The sequence below is a fragment of the Taeniopygia guttata genome, chromosome 26 (genome assembly GCF_048771995.1).
Source record: "Taeniopygia guttata chromosome 26, bTaeGut7.mat, whole genome shotgun sequence".
NCBI lineage: Eukaryota > Metazoa > Chordata > Aves > Passeriformes > Estrildidae > Taeniopygia > Taeniopygia guttata.
The window spans coordinates 1,221,539-1,248,937 of record NC_133051.1 but is presented as its reverse complement, the minus strand read 5'-3'; the positions used below and the strand labels follow the sequence as shown (position 1 = coordinate 1,248,937).

The 27,399-nt window shown below is 51.3% G+C and overlaps 2 protein-coding genes and 1 long non-coding RNA gene across 10 annotated transcripts; 1 reads left to right on the top strand and 2 right to left on the bottom strand.

Moving 5' to 3' along the window:
- Positions 1-820: 820 nt before the first annotated feature.
- On the bottom strand, positions 821-11,475 carry TBC1D22B (TBC1 domain family member 22B). Of its 6 annotated transcripts, none has more exons than XM_072918673.1 (14): positions 11,259-11,471; positions 8,653-8,715; positions 7,525-7,581; positions 6,281-6,621; positions 5,281-5,460; positions 4,737-4,807; positions 4,239-4,367; positions 3,777-3,842; positions 3,543-3,657; positions 2,973-3,079; positions 2,542-2,617; positions 2,206-2,333; positions 1,884-1,979; positions 821-1,414 (listed from the first exon to the last, which is right to left on the bottom strand). In XM_072918673.1, exons 1-14 carry the CDS (start codon positions 11,312-11,314, stop codon positions 1,286-1,288), a joined length of 1,614 nt encoding a protein of 537 aa, XP_072774774.1. In that variant the 5' UTR covers positions 11,315-11,471; the 3' UTR covers positions 821-1,285. The 6 variants fall into 6 exon arrangements, 4 of the variants coding, with proteins under 4 accessions (XP_072774774.1, XP_072774775.1, XP_030111690.4 ...); XM_072918674.1 differs by having other exon boundaries at positions 6,281-6,597; XM_030255830.4 differs by lacking the exon at positions 8,653-8,715 and having other exon boundaries at positions 11,259-11,470.
- Positions 10,057-11,844, top strand: LOC140680662 (uncharacterized). The gene is made up of 2 exons (XR_012052015.1): positions 10,057-10,189; positions 11,684-11,844. It is a non-coding gene; the product is annotated as an uncharacterized lncRNA (long non-coding RNA).
- Positions 11,845-12,504: 660 nt separating this feature from the next.
- PHTF1 (putative homeodomain transcription factor 1) lies at positions 12,505-24,312 on the bottom strand. Of its 3 annotated transcripts, none has more exons than XM_012570995.5 (18): positions 24,151-24,312; positions 24,026-24,082; positions 23,881-23,950; positions 22,521-22,679; positions 21,988-22,147; positions 21,557-21,682; positions 20,600-20,759; positions 19,374-19,544; positions 19,215-19,292; positions 17,769-17,981; positions 17,325-17,453; positions 16,629-16,901; positions 16,016-16,147; positions 15,802-15,888; positions 15,243-15,398; positions 14,801-14,896; positions 14,105-14,230; positions 12,505-13,756 (listed from the first exon to the last, which is right to left on the bottom strand). In XM_012570995.5, exons 1-18 carry the CDS (start codon positions 24,187-24,189, stop codon positions 13,736-13,738), a joined length of 2,253 nt encoding a protein of 750 aa, XP_012426449.3. In that variant the 5' UTR covers positions 24,190-24,312; the 3' UTR covers positions 12,505-13,735. The 3 variants fall into 3 exon arrangements, with proteins under 3 accessions (XP_012426449.3, XP_072774772.1, XP_072774773.1); XM_072918671.1 differs by having other exon boundaries at positions 13,592-13,756; positions 19,215-19,296; positions 19,375-19,544; XM_072918672.1 differs by having other exon boundaries at positions 13,592-13,756; positions 19,215-19,296; positions 19,375-19,544; positions 24,026-24,061.
- Between the last annotated feature and the right edge of the window lie 3,087 nt (positions 24,313-27,399).

Here is a 27,399-nt window from a genome sequence, read left to right as displayed (position 1 = left end):
GCAGCGAGAGCTGCCCTGGCTGCTGGGGACACAGCAGTGTCCCTGAGTGCAGCCCTGGCACAGCCCTGCCCTGCCTGCAGGGCCCGGGGGCACTGCCAGCACTGCAGCCCCGTGTCTCCAGCGGGCTCTGCCTTGCTTCTGCTGGCAGCTCCCACCTCCTGCACTGCCCAAACCCTGAGAGGCGTTTCTGGCACACCTCAGGCAGAGCCAGCGCTGAGGGAACACATCAGGGTAGAAACCTGCAGCTCTGGAACAACCCCCCCACCCTCCAGAGGGGTTCAAAACCCTACAACACCACAGCCAGACATCCTCCTCAGGCGTGGAGAGGATGGGGAGAACAAGGGGTTCATGTTATAAATATAAAATCTGCTACAAAGAGAAGACATATATTGTACATCTTTGACCCATATACACAAGAACACAATATACACAGAACGCCTCGGAGGAGTGGGGACGTGGTCAGGAGGTTTTTGAGAGATGTTGCTCCCCTACCAGCACCCCCTCCATGCCTTCCCCACACTCTGCATGGGGCTGTACTCCCAGAACATCAGTCACCAAAGTTCCACCAGGCTGGCACACATCATTCCAGGTGTGTGTGGATGGAGTGGTCGTGGCCCCCGTTGTGCCTGCCCTGCTGCCCTGGGGGAGAGGTAGGCGAAGAGGATGGAGAGAAGGAGGGAGGGCAGGCACGAGGGACTCTCTTGTGAACCCACAAAGTGCTTGGGGGGGTCTCTGGACCCTCCTGGAGCGAAGGTAGGCCCTGAGAGAAACTTCTTGCCCTGCCACCCTCGTGGGGAAGGATTCTGCGGCCAGGCAGGTCTCTGATAAGGCATTTTCATCTGGGACTTGGTGCAAATGGTGTCAGAAGAGAGGAGGGAGCAGATGGGGCAGCGCACGTGGTGCAGGCCAACGGGAGGCAGCAAAGCTGAAGTGGTCCCAGCCAGACAAGCCCAGGACAGGGAGTGCAGAGGACAGGAGGGCTTAGTCTCTGGCTCAGTTTATCTGTAAAGCTTCCCCCATGTTCTCTCTTGGCCCCTTGAAGCCTCCCTTCCTGGTGTGAGCCACCAGCACGGAGTGAAATACTGAGAGTCATCAAAATGGCACATCCAGGCGCATGGAGTGGCAGACAGGCACACGTTCAGAGTTAAGACAAGAGTTCAGGTGAGCTTTGTACAGCAAAGAGCAGCTGCTGGCTGGAGTGTCCGAGGACTTGGGATGACAAAAATGCCACAGTGATCAGATCGGGCCAAAGGGGTGGGCACAGGAGAGGAGCCAGTCTGGGCTCCTATCGGCGGTAATGGTTTGGGGCATCTGCAAACATGTATTTGAGTCTGTAGGCTTCAGCCAGCAGCAGCCCAATCTCTTCATTACCCCAGTGTATCGTGGGCAGGTTTTGTAGCAACATCAAAAGGCCCTGGAAGAGGGGAAGATGCTTAGTTTGGAGAGGCTGAAGGCAGAGCACGGATCCGGTGCAGGCTTGGGGCTGGCCTGAGCAGCGGCAGCAGCGCTCAGTAACTTTTGCTCACCACACCTGCAGGTCTGAAAGGCTCAGGGACAACATCAAGATGTGTTTGGGAATAGATCTGAACCAGTGAAGCAGCCTAAGGCCCTTGGAATAAGGGTGCTGTTGCAGGGTTACAGCTGGGCACAGGAGGGCAAACACTGTGATCAGAGCTGGAATGGGATGTTTGAACCCTCCAACAGCTCCATTCTCTGCTCTTATTACCAAGGCTTAAGTTACTTCCAGGCAAAGCTCCTGAGACCAGATGATCCTGAAGCCAGCTCTGACAGCTGGCTATGTCCACACTGGGCTCCCAACCAGAGCAATTCCCTCCCCTCTACTTCCCTTCCCCAGGGAATCACCCCCAGCCTCAGGGTCTTACTTGGAAGTCTTCCTCATCCAGGATCTCCTTCCGCCACTTGATCAAGAAGGCAGCACAGACGTACAGGTGGAAATGGGAGAATCCTTCTGGCTCTGACTGTGGACAGCAAAACTCTGGGTGAACCCCTGCAGTTCAACTGAAGAACAACCCCCCAGACACAGGTGTGAGCCACCCATCGCCCAGCTGGCTTTAACATCCTGGGGCCACACTGCTTTGTGTCCCTCAGCACCCCAGCTGGTGCCAGGAGACCTTTGTCCCCGTGGGGACAGGGACACAAGTGACAGTGACGAGCCAAGCAGAGAGGTCAGTGGAGCCTGCATACCTGGTAGGTGTCCCAGAGGCGGATGGTGCAGCGCAGGGGCAGCTCCCTCATGAGCAGGTTGTTCATCCAGCGAAAGGCAAACTGCAGGTACTCGACCTCGTACTTCCTAAAGTGATTATGTACCTGCTCTGAAACAGCACATTTCACTTACACACCTGGGGCTCACAGGGCCCCAGCTCCTGCACGCGGCTCACTGAGGCCTTTTACTCCCAAATTCCTTCTCTCCTCACCCTGTGCTGTCACCAGGGGGTTTCTGGCTGACCCTGCCCTGAGAGCTCTCCCAAAGGAGGCCTCCCTCTGCTGTGACAAACCTGACCAGACTCCCGTGTCGCCTACCATCGATCCGGCTGACCAGCTCCTCCAGGGCTTTCACCTTCTTCTGGATCCCTGGCTGTGCAAAGGTGTAATTGTCCTGTGGGGAGAGGCCCTGAGTCAGAAGCAGCAGCTTGAACTAGAAATGATCAAACCCAAATCAGCAGCTGGACAGTTGGGATGAGATTCCCAGGAGCCAAGGAGACAGGGCTCATGAGCACCAGGACTGTCTGCCTGCTGTGAGTTCCCTGGTCAGGGTGGGACCATCTGGACAGCCACAGCACCCATCTCCCCAGGATTTCACAGATTAACAGATTTAGTGAAGAAACTAAAGTCAATGAAGTAGCAAAACCTCCCTAATGCTGGAGCATGCAGAACACACACAAAGGGAGAGGAGACAACCACACTGGCACCCCAGCGAGGGCAAAGGAATTCCCGTGGCCCCAGAGGCTCACCTGTATCCCATCCAGCAGCTTGCTCATGCACCAAAAGCTGTCGGCCTCGATGCTCCGTAAAACATCCTGGGACAGGTTTGTCACGTCAAAGTTTTCCACATCCTCCTCTGCAAAAGAGAGAGAAGCATCAGGGAGATGGAGGACACCAGGGACATGGGACAACCCCAGGGGCTTTATCAGGCCAAAGCTTTGCAGGAGGCACTGCAACACTCTAATAAAAGTCAGGAGACACAGGTCTGGCCCTCCTGGCTTGACTGACCCATCAGTTCCCTCCCTTTTCTCCTTGGGAAGAGAGCACCCACCATGCTGCTGTCAGGCCACTAAATCAGATCGAATAACAGGGCTAAGCGGGCCCATTTCCAATTTCAGAGGCTCAGCAACCCTGGCAAGCAACCAGGGAGAAGAGATACAGCAAGAGGTGAAAATATAACTCCAGCCTGGCCCAGGCACTCTGAAGGAAGAGCACATCATCATCCCCTTCTCCAGCAGAGTAAGTTTTCCTCATGCCAGCATTTCACACCACTTCAAGCCCCACTGTCAGGAGTGCTTAGAGCAGCAAGTGTCACTTACCAACATGCTCAGAGAGGAACACAACAAAGAATGGGGTGACCAGGTCATTGATGCCCTGCACATAGCCGCTGGCTGGGTGGCGAATGGCCCAGATAAACAGGATTCTCTCAAAAATCTAGGGAAGAACCAGGGAAAAAGCAGGTACCTGCATTAGCCATGCACAAAGGGAAGGCAGAAAAGCATAACTGCTAAGCATCCCATGGCAGATGCAGGGCAGGAGCTTCACCCCCTTACCTCCTGCACGAGTGGCTGCTGGAAGAGGGGAATGAGTGGATTGGTCCTTGGAATGTCAATGTGGATCTGGAAAAGAAGGTGGGTTACACACACCAGCTGCACTTTCCAGGGGCACAATGACTTGTCACAGGCTAACAGAGGGGAATCCACCATGAGTGTTCCCCCAGGCAAGAGCTCACAAGCAGTGAGGGCTACAGATGACAGCTGTACTGAGAAAATCATCTGCAGTCTGCTCTGCTCATGTGCAGGCAGGTAGTTCAGAGCTGAAATTTTCCTAAATTAGATCCATTTAGGAAAAGCTTAAACTAACAAGGACAGAACCATGGTGCCTTTTGCCCAAAGAGAAGACTCCTAGCTACAGCTAGAGCAAATCATGGCATGACCCCACCCATGGGGCCAAGGAGCAGCAAGAGAGAGGAGAGGGCTATACCCAAAGCAGGAAGGCAGGAGGAGGGTTCCCACCTGTCTGTAGGTGTCCTGGTGGTGCTCCTCGTTCCGGGAGTCGTAGTACTGCTGGATGAAGCCAAAGTACTCCTCCCTCTTCCGCTGCAGGGTCAGCTTGCGGCGCTCTGAGTTGGCAGGGAGGTAGCCCTGCATTGGGAGAACTCAGCTCAGGGCAGAGCCTCCCTCCTCACCAGCCCTGAAATCCTGCCAGCTGTGCACAGGCATCAGGCACACAACTCGGGAGCTGGGGAAAGAGCTTTCGGGGAATTTGGCCTTCCTAGCCCCTGAGCTTGGAGTAATCCAACTTCATCAGGTTCAGTTTCCCAAAAGAGAGTGAACCACCCAGTGCCCACACCAGTCTGGGCTTTGAGCTCCAAGAGGATGCAGCAATGGCACTCCCTGATCAAAAAACCCTACAGCTCACCTGGGCACTGGGAACACACAAGCAAGGCTGGCTATGGGACACAGGGAGGTGCAGGAGCACTGTCCCTGAGGTGTCACAGCTCCAGTACTTACTGACAGCAGTCTCCAGGTCACAGGCCGGACCTCTCGGGGCACACCAGGCCAGCTGCATTTTCTCAGCTCATCTGCAAACGGACAGTGGTGGCAATGCATTAGATCCTAGGCACGTCCAGGCACCACTACACCTAGAAGGAGAGGAAAGCCCAGTCTGCTCCTGCAGGCTCTGGAGACAATGAGCCTCCAGGAAGGCTCCCACACTAGCAATGACTGGGGATGTGGGTCTGCTGCAAGGAGAGTAGAGATTATTCAGCTCAGCTCGGGCACAGAACAGGGAGCTGGAGGGTCACCAGTGAGCCAGGACCTCAGTTCTCATGCAGAGACAGCCCCAGTGATCCCAACCATCATGTGCAAGGTGGACAATGATTAGGGACAGACAGGGAGGGGTTGGAGGACATCACCATCTGCCAACAGGGCGATTCCTGCAAACACCCATCTGCTACAACTGTAGGCAGTGATTTTTTGCACCCCAAAGCAGACCTGATGCAGGCAGCAGGCCCCTTGTGCCCTCCCCTGCCCACCCTCATTGTGCCCCACTCACCCAGGTCGGTGTTGTGGCTGGAGAGGAGCTGCCGGAACTTCTCCAGGCGCGTTTTCTCCCGCACGGTCATGGGAGGAGCCCCGGAGGCGTTTTGGTCAGAGATTCGAGCCACAAGAGGAATGACAGGCCGGAGGGGGAGGGACTGCTGCTTCTGCAGGGGGCTCCTCACACAGGCCTCCTCTAGCAAGGAGCAGAGGCTGCACTGAGCTGGGGATGGAGGTTGCACCTCTCCAACCCCACCTCGCTCCCACAGCCACTGTCAGACACTGCAGATTTCACCCTTCTGCTCCTCAGCACCACTGGCCCACTCCAGTGGATCAGCAGTTCACGGGCATCTCTGGTGCCTCTTCCACCACTTCCCCCCTTTTCTGCCTCCTTTCCTTCCTCCTGCATCCAAACACCTGACTGCAAGGGGATCAGACTTCCCTCCACAGGTGAGCAGGACACAGGAGACAAGGCAGAACTGATGTTCAGATCTCTGCTCTCCAGATCCAAACACCAATCAAGCTAATTGCAAGTGCAGAGACAGGAGCTGGTGGGCTGCCAGTGCCATCTCCTGAGGTACTTCAGTGCACAGGCAGACAAGGCAGTGAACATGGGCTGCTGCTGCCCAATTCCCTGCCCAAGCTGTGTCAACATGACCTCACCCAGACCTTTGCTAAGAGCAGCACACCAAACCACCCTGGAAGCAGACAGTGAGCAAGTCTCAGCAAGAACTTAACAGATCTCAAAACTGACATAGCACCCAGAACATGGAATATTCTGGGGCAGTCATGCCTGTGTGCAGGCTGTTGAGCAGCTGAGGACACAAGCATTAAAGCCAGACCTCTGAAAATGGCTCCTTGGAGTACAGGCTACTAAAAGGAAGAAAAAGCCTCCGTCGTGCTTACGGGCTGTGTCACAGCTCTTGCCCACACTGGGAGTAGCAACAAGGAGGTGAGTTCAGTGGCCAAGTAAGAGAGCACTGGAGCAGGAGGCTGCTCCTGAAGATGGCTCTTACCAGAGGTCCTGGAGAGCTGGGCCTCGCTGCTGGACTTGATGACCTTGCAGTTGGTGGGGAGGTCCCCGAGGGCAGGCTGGCACCGCTCGGGCTTCACCCGCAGCTTGCTGTGGTTCTCCAGGACCTGCGCTGCCGCGGCCTTGGCCACTTTAGAGTTCAGAGTTTGCAAAGAGGACGAGGAGGAGGAGGAGAAGTCCTCGTCTTCATCATCCCCGATGTCCCAGGCGTCGCTGGTACTGCGGGCAAACTCGTGGAAGCTGGAGGCCTTCTTGCTTTTCATGGGCAGCCCAGTGGCCTTGGAGCGGTCCTTGATGAAGCTGTGAGCCAGAGGAACAGGAGCCCTGCTGTTGGGTGAGTTCATTTTCTTTCCTTTGCCCACGCCCTCACTCCAATCAGCCAATCCCTTTTTCCAGTTTCCCCGCTCCTCCTCCCAGACCTAAGGAATATGTTAAGTCTCTCTGGGCCGCCCACTGTCAGGAGTGGCTGTCACAGTGGCAGCACACAGCTGGAGAGGTGCCAGCCTTCCCGGCTCAGAAGGGCAAACGGGAGACAGGTACAATTCCTCCAGCTCTGCCTTCCCCACCCTACACAAAACAGGTAGATTAACACCCAAAAAAAGGCCTTGCAACCTGGAGAGAGGCATGTCTGAGGGCAGACAGAGCAGGTCTCCTTCCACGGACACTCCCCAAACAGCTGCAGTTGCTCCCAGCAGCCAGGCCAGCCTGGGTTTTTCCTCAGGCACAGAAGGAATTTACTCTTTAGCTACAGGAGCCAAAGTCCACCACCTGAAGCAGGGAACTTCCACCACTACACAGCACGGGACAGGGACAAGGAGGCAGTGCAGACCAGGAATTCTGCCTTTTCCTGCTGGGAAGGATGCTGCAGCTCTCCAGCCTTGTAGCTGCTGGGCAGTTTTACCTCCCTTTCTTAATTCCTCCAGCTCCAAAGAGGAGCAGAAGGATCAGACACTGCTTAAAAAAGAAAAAAATGTCTGTTTCCTTTGATGTGGGTGTTACTGTATGGATTTCTGGCCATAAAGGGCACCAGCAGATAATCTCTCCCTGCAAGCTTTCGCAGAGCTCAAGGCAGCACCACACCCCTTGCACTGCTGTCCTTCTCTGTTGCAATATCACACTGCCAGGGATGCTGGACACCTCCACCTACAGCAGAGCTGCCAGGCCTTGTGGCTGCATCTCCAGGAGACAAACACTTACTTTTTAAACACTTATTTTTTAAACACTTACTTTTTGGTGAGCCGGGAATCCAGTGGAGGATGCTGTGCTCCATAGACAGGCTGAATGCTGCAGGAAGGGGAAAAGAAAAAAATCCAAGATGCTGTAAAAAAAGGTCCTACAAATAATCTCAGCCTAAACTGGGGTCATGCTTCTTGCCTGCTATCAGGAACTGAATAAAAGCCCAAAAGCAGCTTCACAAACCTTCTAACTTACAAGCTTTAGATCCAAAGTGTCACATGCAGATGAAGATTTGTTCTTTGCAGTAGCAAAGAGAAGCCTTGTTTAAACTCTTAGGCCCAGTCCAGCCTGAGCTGGGATTTGAGATCTGCTCTTTCCTGCACCACCAGCTCACTCCACGTGGCCACATGTCTCATCTACCTGCTGCACACACTGACACTTGTTCTCTTTTCCAGTTTGGGGAACTCACCCTCCCAGGCTCTGTGGGACAGGGTGACACTGGGGCTCCTCCATAAATGCACTCGAGGGTTTGAAGCCCATGCTGGCTCTCAGGATCACAGCCAATGCCATGGAGGAGGAATTCCTGATACAGTACGTGGTTTGACTCAGGTCCAAATCCCAGTTTAATCAACTACTTCCTATGTGGCCTGAAATGAGTCACCACATCTGGGTCCCTGGTTCTTGGGGCTCACGGGACAAGGAGCCTGAGGGCTCCAGGCCCTACAAGGGGAGCATCACCTCAGAGAGGAGCTACTAAAAAAAGCTCATCACTGTTTTTACAGACTCTGGAGGTGAGACAGGGATCCTGAATTATCACCTGCATTGGAGGAACTATTCGCAGCCACCCCACCCTGGAAAACAACCCCTGGAAAACAAGTCCTGCAACGCCATGGCACAGACAAAGGCCCTTTCAGAGCTGGCACACAAGGAACAAGCTTCTCTTGGGTCAATAGAGCTGGCCTGGTTTCTAGGAGCTGCAGATGGTGCCCAGCAGTGAAATCAGCAGAGCCCAGCCACAGAGGAGAGGGATGGCAGCCTGGTGCAGCTGGGAACAAGCTGAGGATGCAAAAGCAACAGGTCCAGCTGGCAGGGGAGAGATGCAGAGAGCCAGGGAAGAGGCTGGAAACAACCACAGCACAGAGAGATCCTGGTGGAGCAGCCCACCAGGGGTGGGCTCACCACTGCAGTGGCTGTCCCTCGTGGCTGGAAGTCCTCACAGAGTTTATCCATCGAGGATTAAGCCTAGGACAGAGTGTGATGACTAATGAGCACCTGGAAGTCAGGACTGCAATTAAGCAGAGGCACCTCCACGGGTGGACATAGCAAAGAGATGATGAGGAGTAAGAAGAACAAGCCCTCCAGAGCAGCATTGCTTCCCAGGGACGTGTGGCAGCTCCCTGCAGCACAGGAGCCAGCAGAGCCTCTCTCTCCCATGCCCAGAACCAAATTCACACTGTCCCAGGATGTCCAGCAAGGTTCCTCCTCCCTGTCAGAGACCCACAGGCTGCCAGAGGGGAACTGCTAAGAGCCATGAAGGATGTGTGTTAGAGAGAGGAGGGGATGGGCAGCCAGTGCTGGGGGAGGAAACCCTTTCCTGGGGTTCTGAATCAGTGTTTGACACAATGGCAGAGGGTCTCACCTGCACACAGCTCTTTATGAAGCCTTACAAGCCAGACACTCCCCAAGAAGAATCTCAAGCTGATCTAAGCTGTGCTCCCAGCCTGAATGGATGAGTGCCCTGTTCTGGGACAGGCATTTCCTGTTCCCTGGATGCTCAGTGTAGGGCACAGGGGGTGACCAATGGTGTGAGGTACAAAGGCTCTGCTCCCCGTGTGACACCTCCCAGGATCATCACAGGGTGTGGGTTATTGACACTGCAGCAGAGCACAGCCATGAAACACCACTGCCCCTCTGGACACACACACATTTACTTCCAGCAGGCTGTTTCTCCCCTTTTAAAACAGCATTTAAATCACCCCAGCAGACCCTGCCTGCCCATCTCTCTAAAGAGCAGGGAATAAACAACACATCACAATACGCCAGAGCACTCGGCCAACACATCCCTAGAAAATTACCAGACAGAGAATTCCCAGTGCAAAAAAACCACAAGACAGCACTGGAAAAACAAAACAACATTTACCAGTTCTAAACTTACACCTAAAATCCACCCTAAATCTACAGAGAGCAAAAGCTAATAAACTTTATCAGCAAATAAAAGCTAATACAACTAAGTGACCAAACACACAAAGTGTCATGGAAAAGGAAGCTAACACAGTATCCAAGTCCCTACAAAGCCTCCCTCTGCCAGATTGTCAGAGGAAAGAAAGGAGAGAGCCAAGAATCTGTACAGGAGGTCTCTCAAAGCTCAGACAACAAAGAAGAAAGGGAGGTTGATGTTTAGTGACCATGGGTGCAGGACACCCCACCTCACCCTCAGTCGGGCTGCTGAGGACCTGTTGGTGACTGTGCCTGGAAAGAGCCAGCACACAGGAGGGAACAAGGCTCCTGGATGCAGGAGAGCTGCCAAGCAGGCAGGCAGGAGGAGCAGAGAGCACTGCCAAAACCTTCCCCGTGCAGTGGCTCAGGCAGGCCCGGCTGCCGGCCAGACCGGTTCACCTGGTTTGAGTTTCCAAGGAAAGCTCAGAAGTCACCAAAAGGAGAAGAGGAGAAGGTGCTGTCCACGACCACCAGCTGAGAGCATGGCTGACAGCTTCGGGTAAGAGCAGCTGAGAAATAACCGAGGGAAAGCACAGGATTCTCCTCCCACAGGGGCAGCAGAGGAGGCACAGAGAGCCCCCTGCTCTCCCTCTGCTTACCACAGACATGGATTGTCCAGCCAACCTGAAGGAGCTGCACACGACAAGCAGATGAGTGAAAGCACTTCAGAAAGAGATATTCAACTGGCCCAGCAGGATTTAAAACTTACTAAGCATTTCAGACTGCACCCATACCCCAGGAGGCGAAGGGCAGGGTTCAGATAAGGCAAATGAGAGCAAAAGTGAGGAGCACCAGGCAGGAAAAGCACCTGAGAAGCCTCCACAGAGAGGCTGATGCCCTCTTTCCACATCAGCCTTGCTCCCAAGGCGCTGTAGGGAGCCTCCCCATCAGCACCAGCCTCTTCTTCCCAAGCACCATGTCAATCACTCATTTCACTTGTTCTCCCATCCCTGAGAGGAACATCACAGCCAGAGGAACCGAGGCAGGCGAGGTACAACCAGAGCCCTCAAAGTCCTTCCCCTTGAGCAGAGGGGGACCAGGAGCAGCATCCCACACAGCTCAGGGTAATGTTAGGGTTACCAGGGACACCCCTGTGGGACACAGCTGCTGCCACCCAAGGCGACACCTCTGAGGACTTTGGGAAGGACGAGTTTCCTTCAGTACCTGTGGAAAGGAGGAGGGTACAGCCCTGGCTCTGACCTGCCCCAAAGAGGCCTCCAAGGCACCCTGCTCCCTCCATCCTGCTCCCCACGGGGGGCACACAGGGGGTCCCCGCAGCCCCACACCGCCTGCCCTGTCCCACACATGAGGGAGCAGCTCTGCCCCTGCCCCTGTCCCCTGTACATTGAACCTTCCAGCAGCAAAATCCCCGTCCCACACCTGGGGTGGCCCTGGCATCCCCCCAATTCCAGGGAGCAACCCCCAACCAGCTCCTCAGCCCCCCAGCCGGGCCAGATCCTCCCGGCACCCCCGACCTTTCCCCTCAGCCCCAACCAGGCCGCGTGACAGCGCCTTCCCCAGCCGGAGCGCGGGGGGCCGCGGCCCTCACACCCCTTCCCGGGGCTCACCTGCCCGGCAGCTTGGCGCTGCGCTTCCAGAACTGCCTGCCGCTCTCGGCCGCCATGGCGGAGGGCGGGGCGGGCCCGGCGGGCCGGCGGGCGGGGAGCGGGGACCCCCGGCCGGCCGGCCCCGGGCGCGGAGCAAGGCGCGGCCCCCGCAGCCGCCTCAGGCCCGCCCGCCCGCAGCCCGCGCCGCCGCCATCTTGGCTCCGGCCGGGCCCGGCGCCGCCATTGGCCGCTGCGCGCGAGGCGTCGCGGATCCACCAATCGCAGGCGGGCACGGCCGTGACGCGCGACAGGGGGCGGGGCTTGCTACGCCGGTGGGGTGGGAGAGACCATGGGGGCGCGGGGGGGAACGCGGGCGGCACCACCCGGCTCCTGCCGGGGGGGCTGAATGACATTTTCGGGGTTTTTGGGATTTTCTGCTTTTCCAGGGAATTCGCGGCGCGGTTGCATCCCCGCCCTGGATCCCGCTCGCCTGTCGTGTGGGGTTTTAGGTCCGGTGAAGTGTCTGCTTCGGTCTGACACCTGGAACAGTTTCTGTTCAGGCTTTTAGAATTAAATAAATTAAATAAATAAAAAATTTAAATTTTAATTAATGGCATTTTCTGCACCAGACGCTATTACTTGTCTTCTTTTTATTTATAGTGCAAAAAGCCCATAAATAGTGCTCCAGACTGGAGTTACACCTCTCATATTATTACTATTATTCTCCACCCCATTTACTCCCATATGGAGCAATGAAGAATAATTATCAATGAGTAATTATGCAAATAGTCTATTGTATATGCAAATTAGGGGACAAAATCTTTTCCTACTGCCACCCTATAGCAAATACCAAACACCTGCAGCACAAAGAACTGCAAAAAAAGCAAAAATAAATGAAAAAGAAAACCACGCACATGTAGAAAATAAGAGTGCGTGTACATTGTAAGAGTCAAAACCCGAACCACAAGCCCTACCTGTGTGGGATTTCCCCTTCCCAAGACACTTCTCCGTGTTTCCTGCATGCACATGGCCTTGGAATGCTACACAATGGCTGGATGTGCTGGGTGTAAACATTTATCTCCTGCACAGCGCCTTCACACACACTCCTGAGGTTCTGACTGCAGACACCTGCAAATCACTCATTATTTTCACACAGATCTTAAAACACAACTCCAGTTCATGGCCTGTTGATTCTGCACGGTCTAAACCAGGGTCTTGGTTGGCTTTCAGGGGTGTGAGCCAGATTTTACCCACAAACATGCTGCTGTTCTGGAAAATAAATGCAATTTATTATTGGATATTGACCCCTCCATTCCAGTAACAGATGTTCAAAAAGATGGTATAAAAATCATCAATTGCTGTAGAAACCGTTGGTAATGATGAAGTGCTTGTCCTGCAGGTTTATTTGCACATTTTGCTATATAAAAATGTCACCTCCTTTTACATCTCACAATTTTTCCTTGTACAGAAAATAGCTGTAAACAATTTACTACCAAAAATTCTTCTGCCATTTCACCCTCCTGTGAAGGAACGAGAATTTCCTCAGTTTTTGCTCTTTTCACTACTAATAAATAGAAGCTATTGGAGCCAGTGAAATGTTGCAGAAGCCTTCAAATGTTCTCTTGCTCTCCATGACCTAAGTGTGAACCTGAGGAAGTCTTTGCCAAAACTGGTTTTCCCCCCAGATTTCCTGCCCAGGTGTTCAGGGTGAGGCTCTATTGCAGTGCTGGGCTGCAACAGAGCACAGAGCAGAGCTGCTGTCCCAGCCAGGACAGGATGGAGCTGAGCATTCCAGGGAACAGATGTGGCAAAACATCCTCCAGCTCGTGACCACTTTGCCTGTAGTGTGTGTTGAAAGGTTTTTCCTCCTGTAACCGCTGTCCTCCAAAAACACTGATCGTTTCTCTGCAGCAGGATTTGGGATTGGCAGCAGGGAAGGGGAATTCACCTGGTGCATCCTGGGCTGCTTCAGGATGGAGGCAGAGCCGTGAGCACACAGAGCTTTAAGGAAAGAAAAGCTCTTCAGCACAGCCAGCTCCGTGCAGCAAAGGATTCTCAACCTGGAACATTCCAGTGCAGCCCCAGGAAGGCTGACTGGGCCAGGAGGGCTCAGTCCCTCCTTGCCACATGCCCAGGGACCAGATTTTACAGAAACCTGGCCCCAGCCACAGCCACTGGTGTCCCCCAGCTGCAGCTCTGGTATGGCTTTAGTGTTTGGTGTCCCACAGCAGTTCCTGCTGGTTCAGTGCCAGCTGCCAGGATTTGGCCCCATTAATCCAGTTTTTCTGTGCATGCCACGGGATGACATCACTGATGAGACCAGTTCACTCTGGATGTTGTAGAGCAGTAAAGCAGAAAGAAAACTTCTGATGCATACACTGGGAATCTGTTTAAAAATTGGAATTACAGATTTCTGTCAGTTTTCTTCTTTCTGCCCACACTGCTGGTTCTCTTCTCTGGTGTCTGGTGGAGATGCCCAGGGCTGATGTTCTGCCAGTTCATGGTTTAATTTTCCATAACTGCAAAGAGATAAGAAAGGGAGTTTGGGTCTAACAGGAATGGTCTTCATCTCCAAGCAACATTCTGTGTCTCCTGCCCATCCTGCTCTGCTCAGTGAGCTCCAGTTTCAGGACGAGCCACAGGAGGACTGGGATAAAGAGAGGAACCCTGGATTCTCACAGCTTCACCTGAAGGGAACTGAAACTGAAGTGAGCCCTGTCCTTCCCCCCAGAACTGGCTCAGGGAGGTGGGGACACACCCAGCAGGTTCTGGTGTTTGGGTTCCCTGTGCAAACCCAGGTTTCTCTCAGGGCTGTGGCCCCAGAAGTGACCCCAGACTGTTCTGCTGGCTGGCACAGGGACACTTACTCTGATATTGAACCCCAGCAGGTCACTGATCACTCCTGAGACAGCAGAGAGGATGACCACCCGTGTGATGTTGTAGATCAGTGGGTTCATGGTCAGTCCATACAGCCTGAAAGGACTATCCAGCTCCTGCAGTGACAGGACAAGGGTCCATTAGCACTCCCAAATACCAAAGAATTCATCCTCTGACTTTTACCTTAGCACTGGCACTCCAACAGACTGGGCTGCCTGTGTCCTTTCTCAGATACAAGTACAGGAACTGTCAGTGCTCCAGAGAGCACCCTGCTGAATCCAAAGTCTCTGCAGCACCCCAACTGCCCCAGAGCCTGACACTCCAGGCTGCAGAATCACCCAGCCCAATCCATGGACTCTCAGACTCTGCTCACTCCTTCCCAATCCTCTCCCTGCTGCTGGCAGTGAGCTCCAGCATCAGAGCTGCTGAAGAAAAATGAGACTGAGCAGTCAGGAGAAGCTGTGCTCACCCCAGCCTCTCCTCTCACTTAGTTAAACCACTGCTCATCGAGTTCTCAGCACTAATTACCCACACTGGCCTTGTGCTGCTCCCTTTCCTGCCCCAGCTGCAGCAGCACTGAAAACCCCCTCTGTGAGCACTAACTCCAGGAGCCAAGGGAAGGCCACATGACATTGCCATAACTCCCTGCTGCCATCAAATCCAGCCATTCAGGCACAGCATCTCACCTTCAGCAGCTTCGTGGACAGTTTCAGCACATTGTTCACCAGAGAGAGCTGCTCCTTCTTGTTTGGCTTCTTCTCCATCTTCAGGTACAAGTTTATCTGTGACAAACACCACAGGCCAGGGGTTGATATTCCAGCACTAGCCCCCAGCTGAGTCCTATCTAAGGGAAATTGGAGCCATTTTTGCAGTCTGCTGTCACTCCTGAAGTAGTGAATTTAGCACTGATAACATTCATTCTTTTCCAATTGTTTTGGCTAACACACATGAACCCAGAGACAAAAATAATCTAGAACTTTGGAGTTTGAGTCTGGCCCACCAGGACCAGCTCATCCCTCCCATGCTGACCAGTGCTTTGTTGCCTTCTGGCCAACACAAGGTTTGAAATACAATAATTATATCCAAACAAACACAAAGCCCAGGGGAGAACAAGCTGAAGGGAGCTACCTGCTCAGTGAGCAGGATGGAAATGTTGCTGTATTTTTTGTTGGTCTCAGAGCCCAGAGATGCCAGACGTAGCAGAAAGAGGAGCAGTGCTGCCTCCCACATCAGGAACTCCCAGTTGTAAGCTGCACTCAGAAAGGTTTTGTGACCCTTAAGAACCTGTATGGGGAGAAAACAAAGCACCAAATGTCATTGACAAAGTGCCTATTCTTGGGACAAGTGCAAAAGCACTGCCCTTGCTCCTCCTCTTCCCAGTCCTGTGTGCTCTACAGCCACTGACAGCTCTTCCCAGGAAGTGTAAATCACTCCTGAGATGGGGTTACAGGGAAAGGTCTCATTTCTAACCTGCCTTTAGCTTGGAATTGGATATTTTTTCCTTCTGCTCAGAAAAAGAGCCTTATTCCTCCTCTTCCCTCCTTCTATCCAACTAACAGGCAATGAAGACAATTTCCTTGTCCCACTGACAGTCCCAGCCAAGCCTTTTGTAGGCTGGTGAAAGAAAAACCTCCAGCACTTGGGAGGGTTTTCCCTACTTTATAAACCACAAAGGTTAAAATCTCACCTGGGCACAGCAGATAAAAGCAATTGAAAGAGCCAGTAAAAAGACTGAGGACACCACAACATCCACAGACCTCTGGGGGCCTCGTCTCTGCAGGAACAAGGACACAGGGTCAGGGCTGAGTGTGGTGTGCAGGCAAAACCCACCACAAACAGCTGGCACTGGCACTGGCACTGGCACTCCCTCTGCAATAACCAACCCCCAGATCAGAACTCACCTTCAGGTAGGAGCGAAGGGATAACCAGATCTTGATGTTCTCCACCTTCTTGAGCCTGAAGTGAGGGATTTCATATTTCCTGGCTTTCCTAGCAGATGTAATGTGACTGAAGAGCTTGGCAAACAAAAACCTCTGCAAGTTAAAACCAGAACCATAAATTAGTGTAAAACAGAACAGATTGTTTGGGATTCTTAGTGGTACCAGGCAAAAAGGGTCACTGGGGAAGCTCAGCATGAGACCTGGGTGCTCAGCAGTTGTTTTCATAGAATTCCAGATTGGTTTGGAAAAAGCTCATCTTTTCCAGCCCTTGTCAGAGGCAGAGACACCTTCCCTCTCCCAGGCTGCTCCAAGCCCTGCCCAGCCTGGCCTTGAAGACTTCCAGGGATGGGGCAGCCACAGCATCTCTGGGCAACAGAGAGGGGACAGAGTAAGACCTTGGGGACGGGTAAGGGGGGACAGGGAATCAGGAATGCTTTTGATAGGTATAATTTGTGACTGATCAATAAGAGCCTTCCCAGACTGCCCTCCCTGACCTTGGCAAGGGCTGGGATGAGATGAGCTTTAGGTATTCATGCCATTTTTATTCCTGCTTTCCCAGGACCTTTAAACCCACCTGTTTGTAGGTTCTCTCAGCAACACACATCATGAAGAAAAACATCCAGGTTAAGCACAGCCTTTCCAGAAAGTTGATGGCAGACAGGATGAGCACAGGGGCGCTGATAGGGGCTCCACAGAAGATGTGCAGAAGCTCCACCAGAGAAATGGAGCAGAGCTGCTCCAGGTTATCCGTGCGGAACAGTCTGTAGAGGAATGGCAGGAAGGCCAATCCAATGGTGATGATGTTTCCCAGCATTTGATACCCCACTCCTTGCTGGTGGGCATTAACCTGGCAAGCAGGAATAAAAATGGGATGATTACCTGATTTGCATCAGGGAAAAGGCCTGTTGTTGTGGTAGCATCAACTCAGACAAGCAGTGGGTTCCCCTTCCCTTCACAGGACAGAGCCTGAAATAATTTCACCCATTTCAGTCCAAACCCAAAACTAATCAACCAAATAATCAACCCCCCACTTTCAGCACCCTGCAGAGACAATCAGTGATAATTAGCACTTGTCAGTCTTCAAGAGACCTCCAAAATTTGTGGTTAGGCAATTTTCCAGTAAGAACATGTGGGACAACCATCTTTGCAGCTGGGGAGGGACCAGTGTCATACTGCCCCTAATATTTGCACGTGTAGCTGTTTCCAGGGGTTTTGGTGGATGCTCTCTGGAGTGTGAGGGAGAGGTTGCAATGCCACACAGCCCCCTTACCCTGCTCATGATAATCCCGCTGATCTCCAGCACGGACATGTCCACCTTCTTGCAGTCATTCCCTTCCCAGATCAGAGCACTCACTTTGGCAGACGCTGGGCTGGTGTTTTGCAGCCAAAACAGATGGTTCTAGAAAAGAGAGAGGAGTGCAAACGCTGGGTCATCTCTCTGTCTTGCTGTAAGAAATGCCTTTGCCTAGAACACATTTGGATTGAGGGGGAAATTCCAATTTGGGTGAAATGCTTTGTTTTGGGATAAGCAGCCGCGCAGAGGGGAGGGATAGACTTAATCATTAATCACTGATATAATTTTGAGCACTCCAGACTTCCAGGGTGACTCTGGCTTCATCCATGCTGCTCACCTTACACCAACAGCATCCTCGTGTGCCACTCCTTTGGGAAGACAAGGGGGAGGGGGAGAAGGTCCTGGATGGAAATCACCAACCTGCTGGAAGACGTCTTCCTTCAGGTCGCGGCGGGAGTCGCCGCAGGGGGAGCGCTCCTCGCTGTCGCTGGTGCCCGAGGAGCGGCACTCGGGGCCGTGCAGGAGATCGTCCCACAGCATGTCCTCGGTCTCCGAGTCCTGCCGGGTGCTCTCCGAGTCCCGCCGGCTCCCGCCGCAGCTGCGCGGCCCCGCGCTCAGGCACGGCCTGGGCTCCTGCGGCAGGGACAGGTCACACGGCACAGCGGCAGGCGAGGGGGGTGCAACCGGCACCTCCTCCTCACGTCCTCATCATCATCCTCACCATCCTCATCATCATCATCCTCCTCACCGTCCTCATCATCATCATCCTCCTCACCGTCCTCATCATCATCATCCTCGCCATTATCCTCATCCTCCTCCTCACCGTCCTCATCATCATCATCCTCACCATCCTCATCATCATCCTCATCCTCACCGTCCTCATCATCATCATCATCCTCCTCCTCACCCTCACCATCCTCCTCCTCCTCATTCTCACCATCCTCCTCCTCATCATCATCCTCCTCCTCATCATCCTCCTCATTATCCTCCTCCTCCTCAACATCCTCCTCTCCTCATCATCCTCCTCATCCTCTTCCTCCTCTTCTCCCCCAGTTTCCCCGAGCTTTGAGTGCTCCCAGTTGCACCCACACGGTGGAAATGGTTTAAGACAATGTTTGGGGAAAGAGCATTTCTACACCAGAACTCACACAGAGCCCATTAATTCCCCATCCCCATTCCCAACCTACAAAATAAAAACTGACATATTCATTTTAATACAAAAATGTCCTTTTTTATGCATTTTGCAGAATCTGTTTTAATATTTCATTTCTATTTTGTATTAATTTATATATCTCCATATTTATAACTTGATATTCACATATTTATATTTTATTTTCAGGTAGGGTGAGTGGCAGGGACAAAAAACCAAAGTAATGAAGTGACTGAGTATGTCTCACAGAATAGATTAATTCCTTCATTACAGGAGTTGGACTTGTTCCTTGTGGGTCCCTTCCAACTCAGGATAGTCTGTGATTTTAAAATCAAAATTTATTAGCTTAAAAGCTGCAAGCACAGCACTGCCTCCCAACCACAAGAGCAATTGCAGCAGCAATTAGAAGCAGCTTCGACTGTCCTTTGCTGCCAACAGAGTTAGTTATTTGTTTGTTTGTTTGTGGTTTGCTAAACAAAGCAGCACAATCAGGACTGTGAACATTGTGAAGGTTTACAAAGCTGCCAAGCAGCAGGGAGGGAAGAGGTCACACCTCGCACCTGTGGATTCTGAAGCACAATCATTTTGTAACTGTCTGTTCTGATGGAGGGAGGTGGAACGAGATGAGTTTAAGGTCCCTTCCAGGCCACCCCATCCTGTGATTCTGTGAGCCCTGCCAGGCCTGGGAAAGCTCCCTCTCCTGACTCTGACCATACCTGCCTGTATAATGTGGATTCCAGTTCAGACTCCACAACGCTGTCAGAGTCTCTGGCACCTTTCAGGGCTTGCTTGACCTGCCAGGACCAAAGGAAAAACCACCTCATTATCCATAGCAAAACAGGGTGTGGAAAACAGCACTAATCCCACCTGGGTACCTGTGAGACAGCCTGGTTGAGAGAAACCAGAGGCCTCTTCTTCTCCTCGTAGCTGTTGTCACTGGAAGCCCCTTCCATGCTGGGGCGCAGCAGGATCCTCTGTGCCACGGCCTCGGCATCCTCCTCGCTCGACAGCTCGTCAGAAGCACCGTCCCTGTTGGTGCCATCCTCCTACAAATGAAAAGCCAAGGCCACGCCAAGGACCAGCCTGAGTCCCACCAGAGGCTCAGAGCTGCACCCTGGCACAGCCCTCAATGCCACATGATCCCCACAGAACACACAGAAACAGAATTGTCTTGGCATCAGAGACTTCAGATTTTAACTCTTTCCCCCTGCTCTTGTCTTGCCTGAGAGGTAATGAGAGAGAATTTTGGGTGGGTGGATTTGGAGTTGGGGAAAGGGCAACAAGAGGAGGATGCAGCAGCAGCAGCTCTTCGCTGTGCCTTACCAGCAGCCTCAAGCCCAGCTGTATCTATGAGCTGGGGGGGTAACAAACCCAAAATCCTGGGCTGTGCTCCTACACTGAACTCTGCCTCCCTCCAAACTCCTTCACAGAGAGGAGGTAGGATGGCACAGTACAACAGAATTCCACACAGGATCTATTCCAAGTTCTTCATGTGGAGTTAGCACACTACAGGCCCAGAGGAAACTCAAGAGTAATTCCCAAAATCTTTATGTTTCAAAGCTTTCAACAGAGGTTACGATGCTTTAGCTTTTTCTCTCTCTCCCCAAGGGAGGTCTCAGTCTTGCAAGACAAAATATTTTATGGAACTGCTTTTGAAAATGGCCAATTTAGTCATCATCAGCACTCTCCCTTAACTGAACACCTTGTGATCAGAAGTGTCAACAATTATCAGAGCCCTCTGGTAAAACACACATTCCAGACTGTCTGCTGGCCATACTTGCTCTGGCTGGGCAGGGCTGGAGCACCCTGGGATAGTGGAAGGTGTCCCTTCCCACAGTAGGGGTGGAATGAGCTTTAAGAGTCCTTCCAACCCAAACTATTCTGGAATTCTATTCTGTGATTATGAGAAGAAAGTACCAGCAGCTTTTCTGCTGCTCAGTGAGAGGCAGAAAGGGGTTTCTAGATTCTCTAATGCAGGCAAAGATCAGCAGGAGGGAATATCTTGTATTAGATCAAACCATACAGTTAAATACCAACACACTTCTGGGCACACAAAGAACACACTGAAACTGTGATTTCAAAAGATCTCCCCTGGCAGTACCTGATGGCTCTTCTCCCCATCAGAAAGTTTACTTTTCTCTTTGGAGTGCAGCAGCCTGTGTTCAGATCTGGCCTGTCTGGGTTTGAAGCCATCACCCACAGCACTCACACCACTTTCTGTCTCAGTCCCTTTCTCAGCTACCAGCTTTACTGTTCTATTCCTAGGAGAGAAAATACAATTAAATGCTTTTATGTCAGGGAAAAACTCTTTGGTGTAAAACAATCTGGTCTTCCCTTGTCACACATGTGCAGCATCAAACAAGATACCTAAGGGATAAATAATTTCCTTTGGCAGGCTTTGTGTGCTGAGTCTGTTAAAAGATTTCTATCTGCTTCACTCTCACTCAACATGTCTTTTGTATCTCTAATAGTGTCTTAAAACTTCTAAATCAAGGGGAAATTTTTCATTATTTAAAAAACCATAAGAGCAGTTCAGAAAACAAAAAGTCCTCATGAAGAGAAAGCGCCTGTGACCTGGAAACTCACCATGAAATTCACCTGGGAAAACAGGAGAAAATAATGAAATATCCCCTACAATCTCTCCTCCTTTTCCTTGAGTTACTTTTAGAGAAGGAAGGTGCCAAAGTGAGACAACTGTCCAAAGCAGAAGCCACAACTGCTTTTGGAAATCAGCTAAAACAGCAATATAATCTGAGCACTCACTCAAACAAGGTCACTTATCAGATAAATAAAAATAAACTCCACCACATTCTACAGCTCACCTAACATTTGGTTTCATATGATCTAATTTTATACGGTCTAATTTTATATTATCTAATAAGGACATACTAAATATTCCTGAGGAATCAGCTTCCCACATTACCATGGAAGTTTTAATTCAAGAAAAGACTGACAGGCTGTGGGGATGTCAGTGACAGCACATGCTGTGCCTTCATCCTCCAGGTACCAAACTGCTGCCAGTGTCAGGAGCAGCACAAACCCAGCAGGGACCACGTACCTCCTCTGGAAGAGCAGACTGGATAAATTGGTCAGCAGAGATGCAGAGCCAGACTGCTCTTCCTTGCTGGCTCTGTCAGGAGAACACCAACTGCTCCCATCCACACCCACAGGCTTGCGTAACTTCCTGAGTTTTAAGACAAGGAGAATTAAGTTGGTGTAAGAAGCTACTTTAAGGCCTTCTTTAAAAGATCTGAATGATATTGGAACAGCTTTTTGGATGGCTTTTTTTCTGAAGCCATGCAAATAGAATGTATTTTCCAAATACAAAAATTCTGCCTATACCCCCAGCACATCAGGGCATCCCTGGGAAAGGCACAAGGGACAAAATCAGGAGGGAATCAGGTTTGCTGCAGCCACCTGAAGGAGGAAAGCTGGGTGCAGCCCCAGCATGCCCAGCTGGGAGCTCAGTGAGGCCCTGCTGGTGCTCACCTGCGGCGCCGGCCGAGCCCGTTGCTCCCTGCAGCTCTGTTCACCTGCGTGGACACGATCTGGCAGTGAACTGTCCCCAGCAGCAGCATAAGGCACAGGGGCCCCATCACTTCACTGGCACTCACAACAGGCACCATGAAGTACAGCACCACTGCTACCACTGGAAATGGGGAAAGGCAAAAATTAAAGAGTCTGTCTCAACTATTTATTTTTACTCTACTTTGTTGTACTGTTATTTAATTTCTGCAATTGTTATTGTTGTATTGTATTGTTGTTATTGTATTGTCACTTAATTTCTGCAATTACTAGTGCTACACACCATGAAAGGCACATTAAGTAGATTCCAGACAAGATCCTCACGCTTTAGATTATGGACTACAAAATCACAGACTCACTAAGCTTGGCTAAGCCCTCTGAGCCCATTGAGTCCAACCACTCCCCCAGCACTGCCAGGGCCACTCCTAACTCATCTCCCCATCTTTGATGTCACATTCTTTGCAGGACAAGGTTTATGGCACAGCCTGTTCCCTCACCTTGCATAATGTAGAGCACCAAGAGCCATGTAAAAATTCGCTGGGAGGTGACCTGTATCCACCACTGGCTGAACAAGGGGAAAAACACCACTCTCACAATTCCCTTCCTTGTCAGAGATGTCCAGGGAATTTCAGGCTTGGCTTTGGCAAAGGTAGAGCCTTGGAATTAAAGGGGAAACAAGCCACCATTAACTGTGAATCACAAGAACTGCCTTGCTGGAGTTCCCCTCTGGGCAGCCCCAGCCCAGTTTCAGGCACCATTCAGAGCTGCACAGTCCCAGCAGACACAGCTACAGCAGCTCCTTGTCTTCTCCCAGAGCTCTGGCTCTGCCCCTTCCCTGCCCACCAACCCTGCCTCCCCCCCGAGCACTCCTGCAGAGCCACCCCAACTCCTCCTGCCCTGCTCTCAGCTTTTCAGGGGGCTCCCATGGCAGCAGGGCAGGTTCTGCTTCCCCCACCCTGCACAGAGCTGGGGTGCACCTACAGAACCATGGAATATCCTGAGCTGGAAGGGATCCCTGCAGACACCCCAACAATGCCACCCTGGGCATCCCTGGAGTGTTCTCCTGGAGCCCTGGCAGCCTCAGGGCCGTGCCCACCCCCGGGGAGCCTGGGCAGTGCCCAGGACCCTCTGGGGAAGGAACCTTCCTGATATCCAACCAAACTGTGAAAAACGTATATCTAATGATTGGCTTTTCACAAATGTTACAATGAATATTATATGGTGTGATGTTAGAAAGTGATGCTGTATTAATTCTCTGAAGTGGTGTGATAAATGTAGTTTTAGATTAAAACATAATGTTAAAATAGAAAGTCTATGATATAGAATTTGTTACAAGCTCAGGCAGAAAGATGAGATAATCAAGAAACTCTTCACACAGAGATGTCAGCGAAGGGAGCCCGTGAAAAGTTACAGCCTCCTTATCAGAAAAGACATTCTTCCACCTTCTCTCCATCTTTTTGGAACCACCAAGATTAAGGAGAAGTTGACAAAAACCAGAAAAGTTCTTAATTTGCAAGGAATTTATGCATCATGTATGAGATATATGAATAGGCAACAGGCTGTTGCTTTTAAGGTTATTCCTTTGTTCACAAGGGATGCTTTTTGCAACTTAGTGCCAGAGAGCATCCAGACATCCATAATTCTTTGCTTTTTATTGTCTTGTAATTATCCTAACTCTAAATTTCATTACTCTAATTGTATTATTATTTTATAATAATTTTATTATTATTAAACTTTAAAAAATTGTAAAAACCAAGCGATTGGCGTTTTTCACACAAACCCTCCTGTGCCAGCTCCGGCCGCTCCCTGGTGCCATCCCCGTCCCAGGGAGGACGGAACAGAGCCAGCAGCGCTCACCGCTGATCAGATCCACGTCGATCAGGTCGGGCTGGATGTGCCCCTTTTTCTTCGGCTTATTCTTGAAGCCCTGCGGGGCGGAACACACGGCCGAGTTAGCGGCGAGGGGAGCGGGGCACACCGTCCCTCTCCCCTCCGCCGGTACCTTCATCTGGGTCTGCTCCACCGCCTTCTCCCATATCTGCTGGTCGTAGGCCCCGATCTGTGGGGAGAGGAGGCTGAGGGCACGGCCGGGCCCGCGCCCGCCCGCCCGCCCCGCGCCGCACTCACCTTCTTCTGGTACCATGAAATGGCATCGCGACAGGCCATGGGGAGCGGCGGGACCGGCACCGACCCGGTCCCGGTACCGACCCCGGCCCGGTCCCGGTCCCGGCCCCGCTCCCGTTACCCTGGAAACCGCCCGGCGCTCGACTGGCTCCGCCTGCCGCCCCCCCACCCAGGCAGCGCCAGCCGAGCGCCGAGCGCCGCCCCGACCCCCTCCAAACCACAGACGGAAGAAGCGGATAAAGGACAAAATCAGACTTTTGTTTATTTAAAAAAATACTTTACAGGAAAAAAATTCTATGCATTCCGCAGGACTATTTTACAAAGAAATAGCTTAACGGTTTGACACTGGTGTACAGTCAGCTACCGACAGCGCGGGGGGGCGCGGGGCCGCCCCCGCACACGCGCGAATGTCAATAAATACACTAAGGCCGCACAAAGCAAACAGTCGTCCAGGCAATTGTACACGTCCTCTGGAGGCAGAGACCTTAGATAAATTAAAACCACAGAAAAAAATAATCGTAGCTGCCAATCAAATCAAATTAAATCACGAAACAGCAATACAGGAGTCGGTATCTTTACATGTTGTACAGAGAAATGGGGAAAAGCGGTGTTTGAATGCTCGGGGTGCCCTGGCCGCTGCTCGGAGCCCACGGGAAGGGACAGAACAGGCTCTGGGGGACAGGGAACGGTCCCTCCGCTCCTCTCCCACCCCCGGCAGCTCCTTCCCAGCCCGGACAATTTGCCTTGTCGCGGGGAACTGACCTGAAACACGCAGGAAACCTGGCAGAGCGCAGCAGAGCCCTGTGAAAAGTGTCCCTTCGAATGCCCTGGGGACACCTGCTGGTGTCCCCGCTCCTGGAACAGAACCTGCAGGAACCTGCACACAGCGACCTGGAGCTGGCCTAGAGGAGAGGAAACCAAAGGCAGCTGCCAGCTCAGCTGCACGCTGCATTTGTTAGTCCATTTCTAACAAAACCGAGCCACTTTATCCCTGGGAGGTTTCAGCCACCAGCACTTGATTTAAAGTCGAGCCTAAGCCTCGGTTCTGTTTCACACACAGAGCACTTGGTCAGTGACAGCTGTCTCCAGCACAAAGCCGGAGTATTTTCTACCTGACACACACCACAGAGCACTGAGGATTTGCAGAACTGACCAGCACATTTGTATTTAGGAACTGTTCTGTATCTGCTTTCCACTGAGGGTAACAGAACGTTAAGGTGTTGGAATGGACCTTAAAAATCATCCAGTCCCAACTCCCTACCATGTGCAGGGACACCTCCTGCTGGGCCAGGCTGCCCAACCTGGCTTTGAAAACTTCCTGGGCAACCAGATCCTCACCACCCATCACATTTCTGCTTCATCTCTAACCTAAATTCCTCCTCTTTTGATTTGTACCCATTCCCCTTGTCCTGTCACCCAGTTCCTGATCACAGCCCCTCTCCAGCTGCAGCCCCTGGAAGGGGCTGTGAGGAGTCCACACTGAACAGCCCAAACTTCCTCAGCCTTAGAACAAGCCACCAAATCAAAGGTGATTAGCTCATTAAGGAGCCTGGTTTAGGAAATCTTGGAGAAATTCAAATAGCAGCTATTTAACATGAGATACTCAGAAATATTTACTGGATTTGTTCTGATCAAACACTAAGTGGCCTGAACTTGTTACTTCCTCTCTAAACTGCTCTAGCTCATTAAAAAAAATCAGTGTTCTACAGTCTTGTGCTGGAAAACATTTGCATTTGTCCCATCAAGGCTTTGTTCTGGGCAACTGAAGCAATGGCTGGGGACGAGCAGCTTCCCAAGCAATCCCTCTCACACTTTACATCCAGAGCTGAGGTGGGGTTTGAAAGTCTGCCAGTTTGGTTAAAGCACAGCAAATCTGAGCATGGATTTAGTAAGAGATTTTCAAACAGCTTGTTCCTCTCTCCCTCAGTCTTCCAAAGTAGGATAGCATCAGCAACATTCAGGTCATTCAAAGATACCTTTATTTATGTGCATTTCAATCTGACATTAGGTTTTAAGTTAGTAACTGAGCAGAGCACAGAGAGCATGATGCTACTGGTCATGTCCCTCCATGCAAGAGGAAGTCAGCATTTTCCAGGTACTACAGGCTGTTATCACAGATTTCACTAAAGCTACAGCTTGGAAAGTAGCACAAACCACCCTAGTCCTCCTTCATCCACTTGCAAACGTGCTATTAGAATTTACAGGACTTCCAAACGGATTCCCTCTTCCTTCCATTGCAATTTTCCCAAGAAACAAACAGGTTGGGCCCTGCTTGCTGTGCCTCTGCAGGCCCCTGCAGGTGTGACAGTTCCTGAGAGATCAGTGCTGGCTGCCAGGGAAGGCACCCGGGGACGGGAGAGGCGGAACGGGCACATGGAAGACTCGCAGACTTGGTCAAAAGGAAAGAACACCCCTGGGGAATCTTTGAATGTGAAGGATGAACTGAAACCACTATTGCCTGTGAGGAATTTTACTTTGCACAACCCTTAAAGCTATGAAATTCCTCTCAACATAAAAAGTGGAAAAAACCCACCAGAGAACTGACGGCTCGTCTCTGAGCCGCGCTGAGTCATCTAGAATTTCTGCTAAGATTAAATTACACCCCTGCATGAATCACATTACTTCTCATCATAAAAGCTTTCCATTCTAACACCTTATTTACACAGATTACTAAACGAGTCACTACCACTTCAATCTGTAAATTAGTTTTAAATTGAAATATTTCCTAGTCCTCATTTTTGTACCGAAGACAATACATACATACACATAAGGAGTAATACAGGTTCTAACTAATCACTGCAGTATCTTCTGAGGATTATTTCTCTATCAGTTTAAAATAGTGACCTCTACACTGAGGTGCTAATATGTATATAAAAGCCTACACAAACAATATTGCACAAAGTAAGATTTATAATAGAGTAACATATTTTAGAGACCCTTATAAAGAGAAGAGTAATAATTGATATTAAAAAGATGCATCCAGAACTAACACAGCATCTTTGCTTTTGTCTAGTCTAACATAGTGTTTCAAATCTTTCCTACCCCAGTGAGGATTAGAACAAATAAAGTTATCTGGAGACAGCTTAAGTTGCACCAAACCCCAACTTGTACTCTAAATGTGGGGAGGGGGGAGGAGGGAAAAGGGACTGTTTCCTTTTGATGACTGGAAAGGGCAGTAATAAATGGGGTGAGTGAAAGTCAAATACAGGTTACACGTTAACATCCAGAAATATTGAAAGATTGTTTAAAAAC

Coding starts and splice junctions, on each gene's coding strand:
- PHTF1 (XM_072918671.1), bottom strand. CDS start 24,189: ATGGCCTGTCGCGATGCCATTTCATGGTACCAGAAGAAG. Junction 16,902..17,324: donor GCGGGATTATCATGAGCAGG/GTAAGGGGGCTG, acceptor CCTGCTTGCCAG/GTTAATGCCCACCAGCAAGG. Junction 16,148..16,628: donor CTGAGAGAACCTACAAACAG/GTGGGTTTAAAG, acceptor TTTAACTTGCAG/AGGTTTTTGTTTGCCAAGCT.
- TBC1D22B (XM_072918673.1), bottom strand. CDS start 11,314: ATGGCGGCCGAGAGCGGCAGGCAGTTCTGGAAGCGCAGCGCCAAGCTG. Junction 3,658..3,776: donor AGCAGCCACTCGTGCAGGAG/GTAAGGGGGTGA, acceptor GTTCTTCCCTAG/ATTTTTGAGAGAATCCTGTT. Junction 1,415..1,883: donor TGGATGAGGAAGACTTCCAA/GTAAGACCCTGA, acceptor CCCCTCTTCCAG/GGCCTTTTGATGTTGCTACA.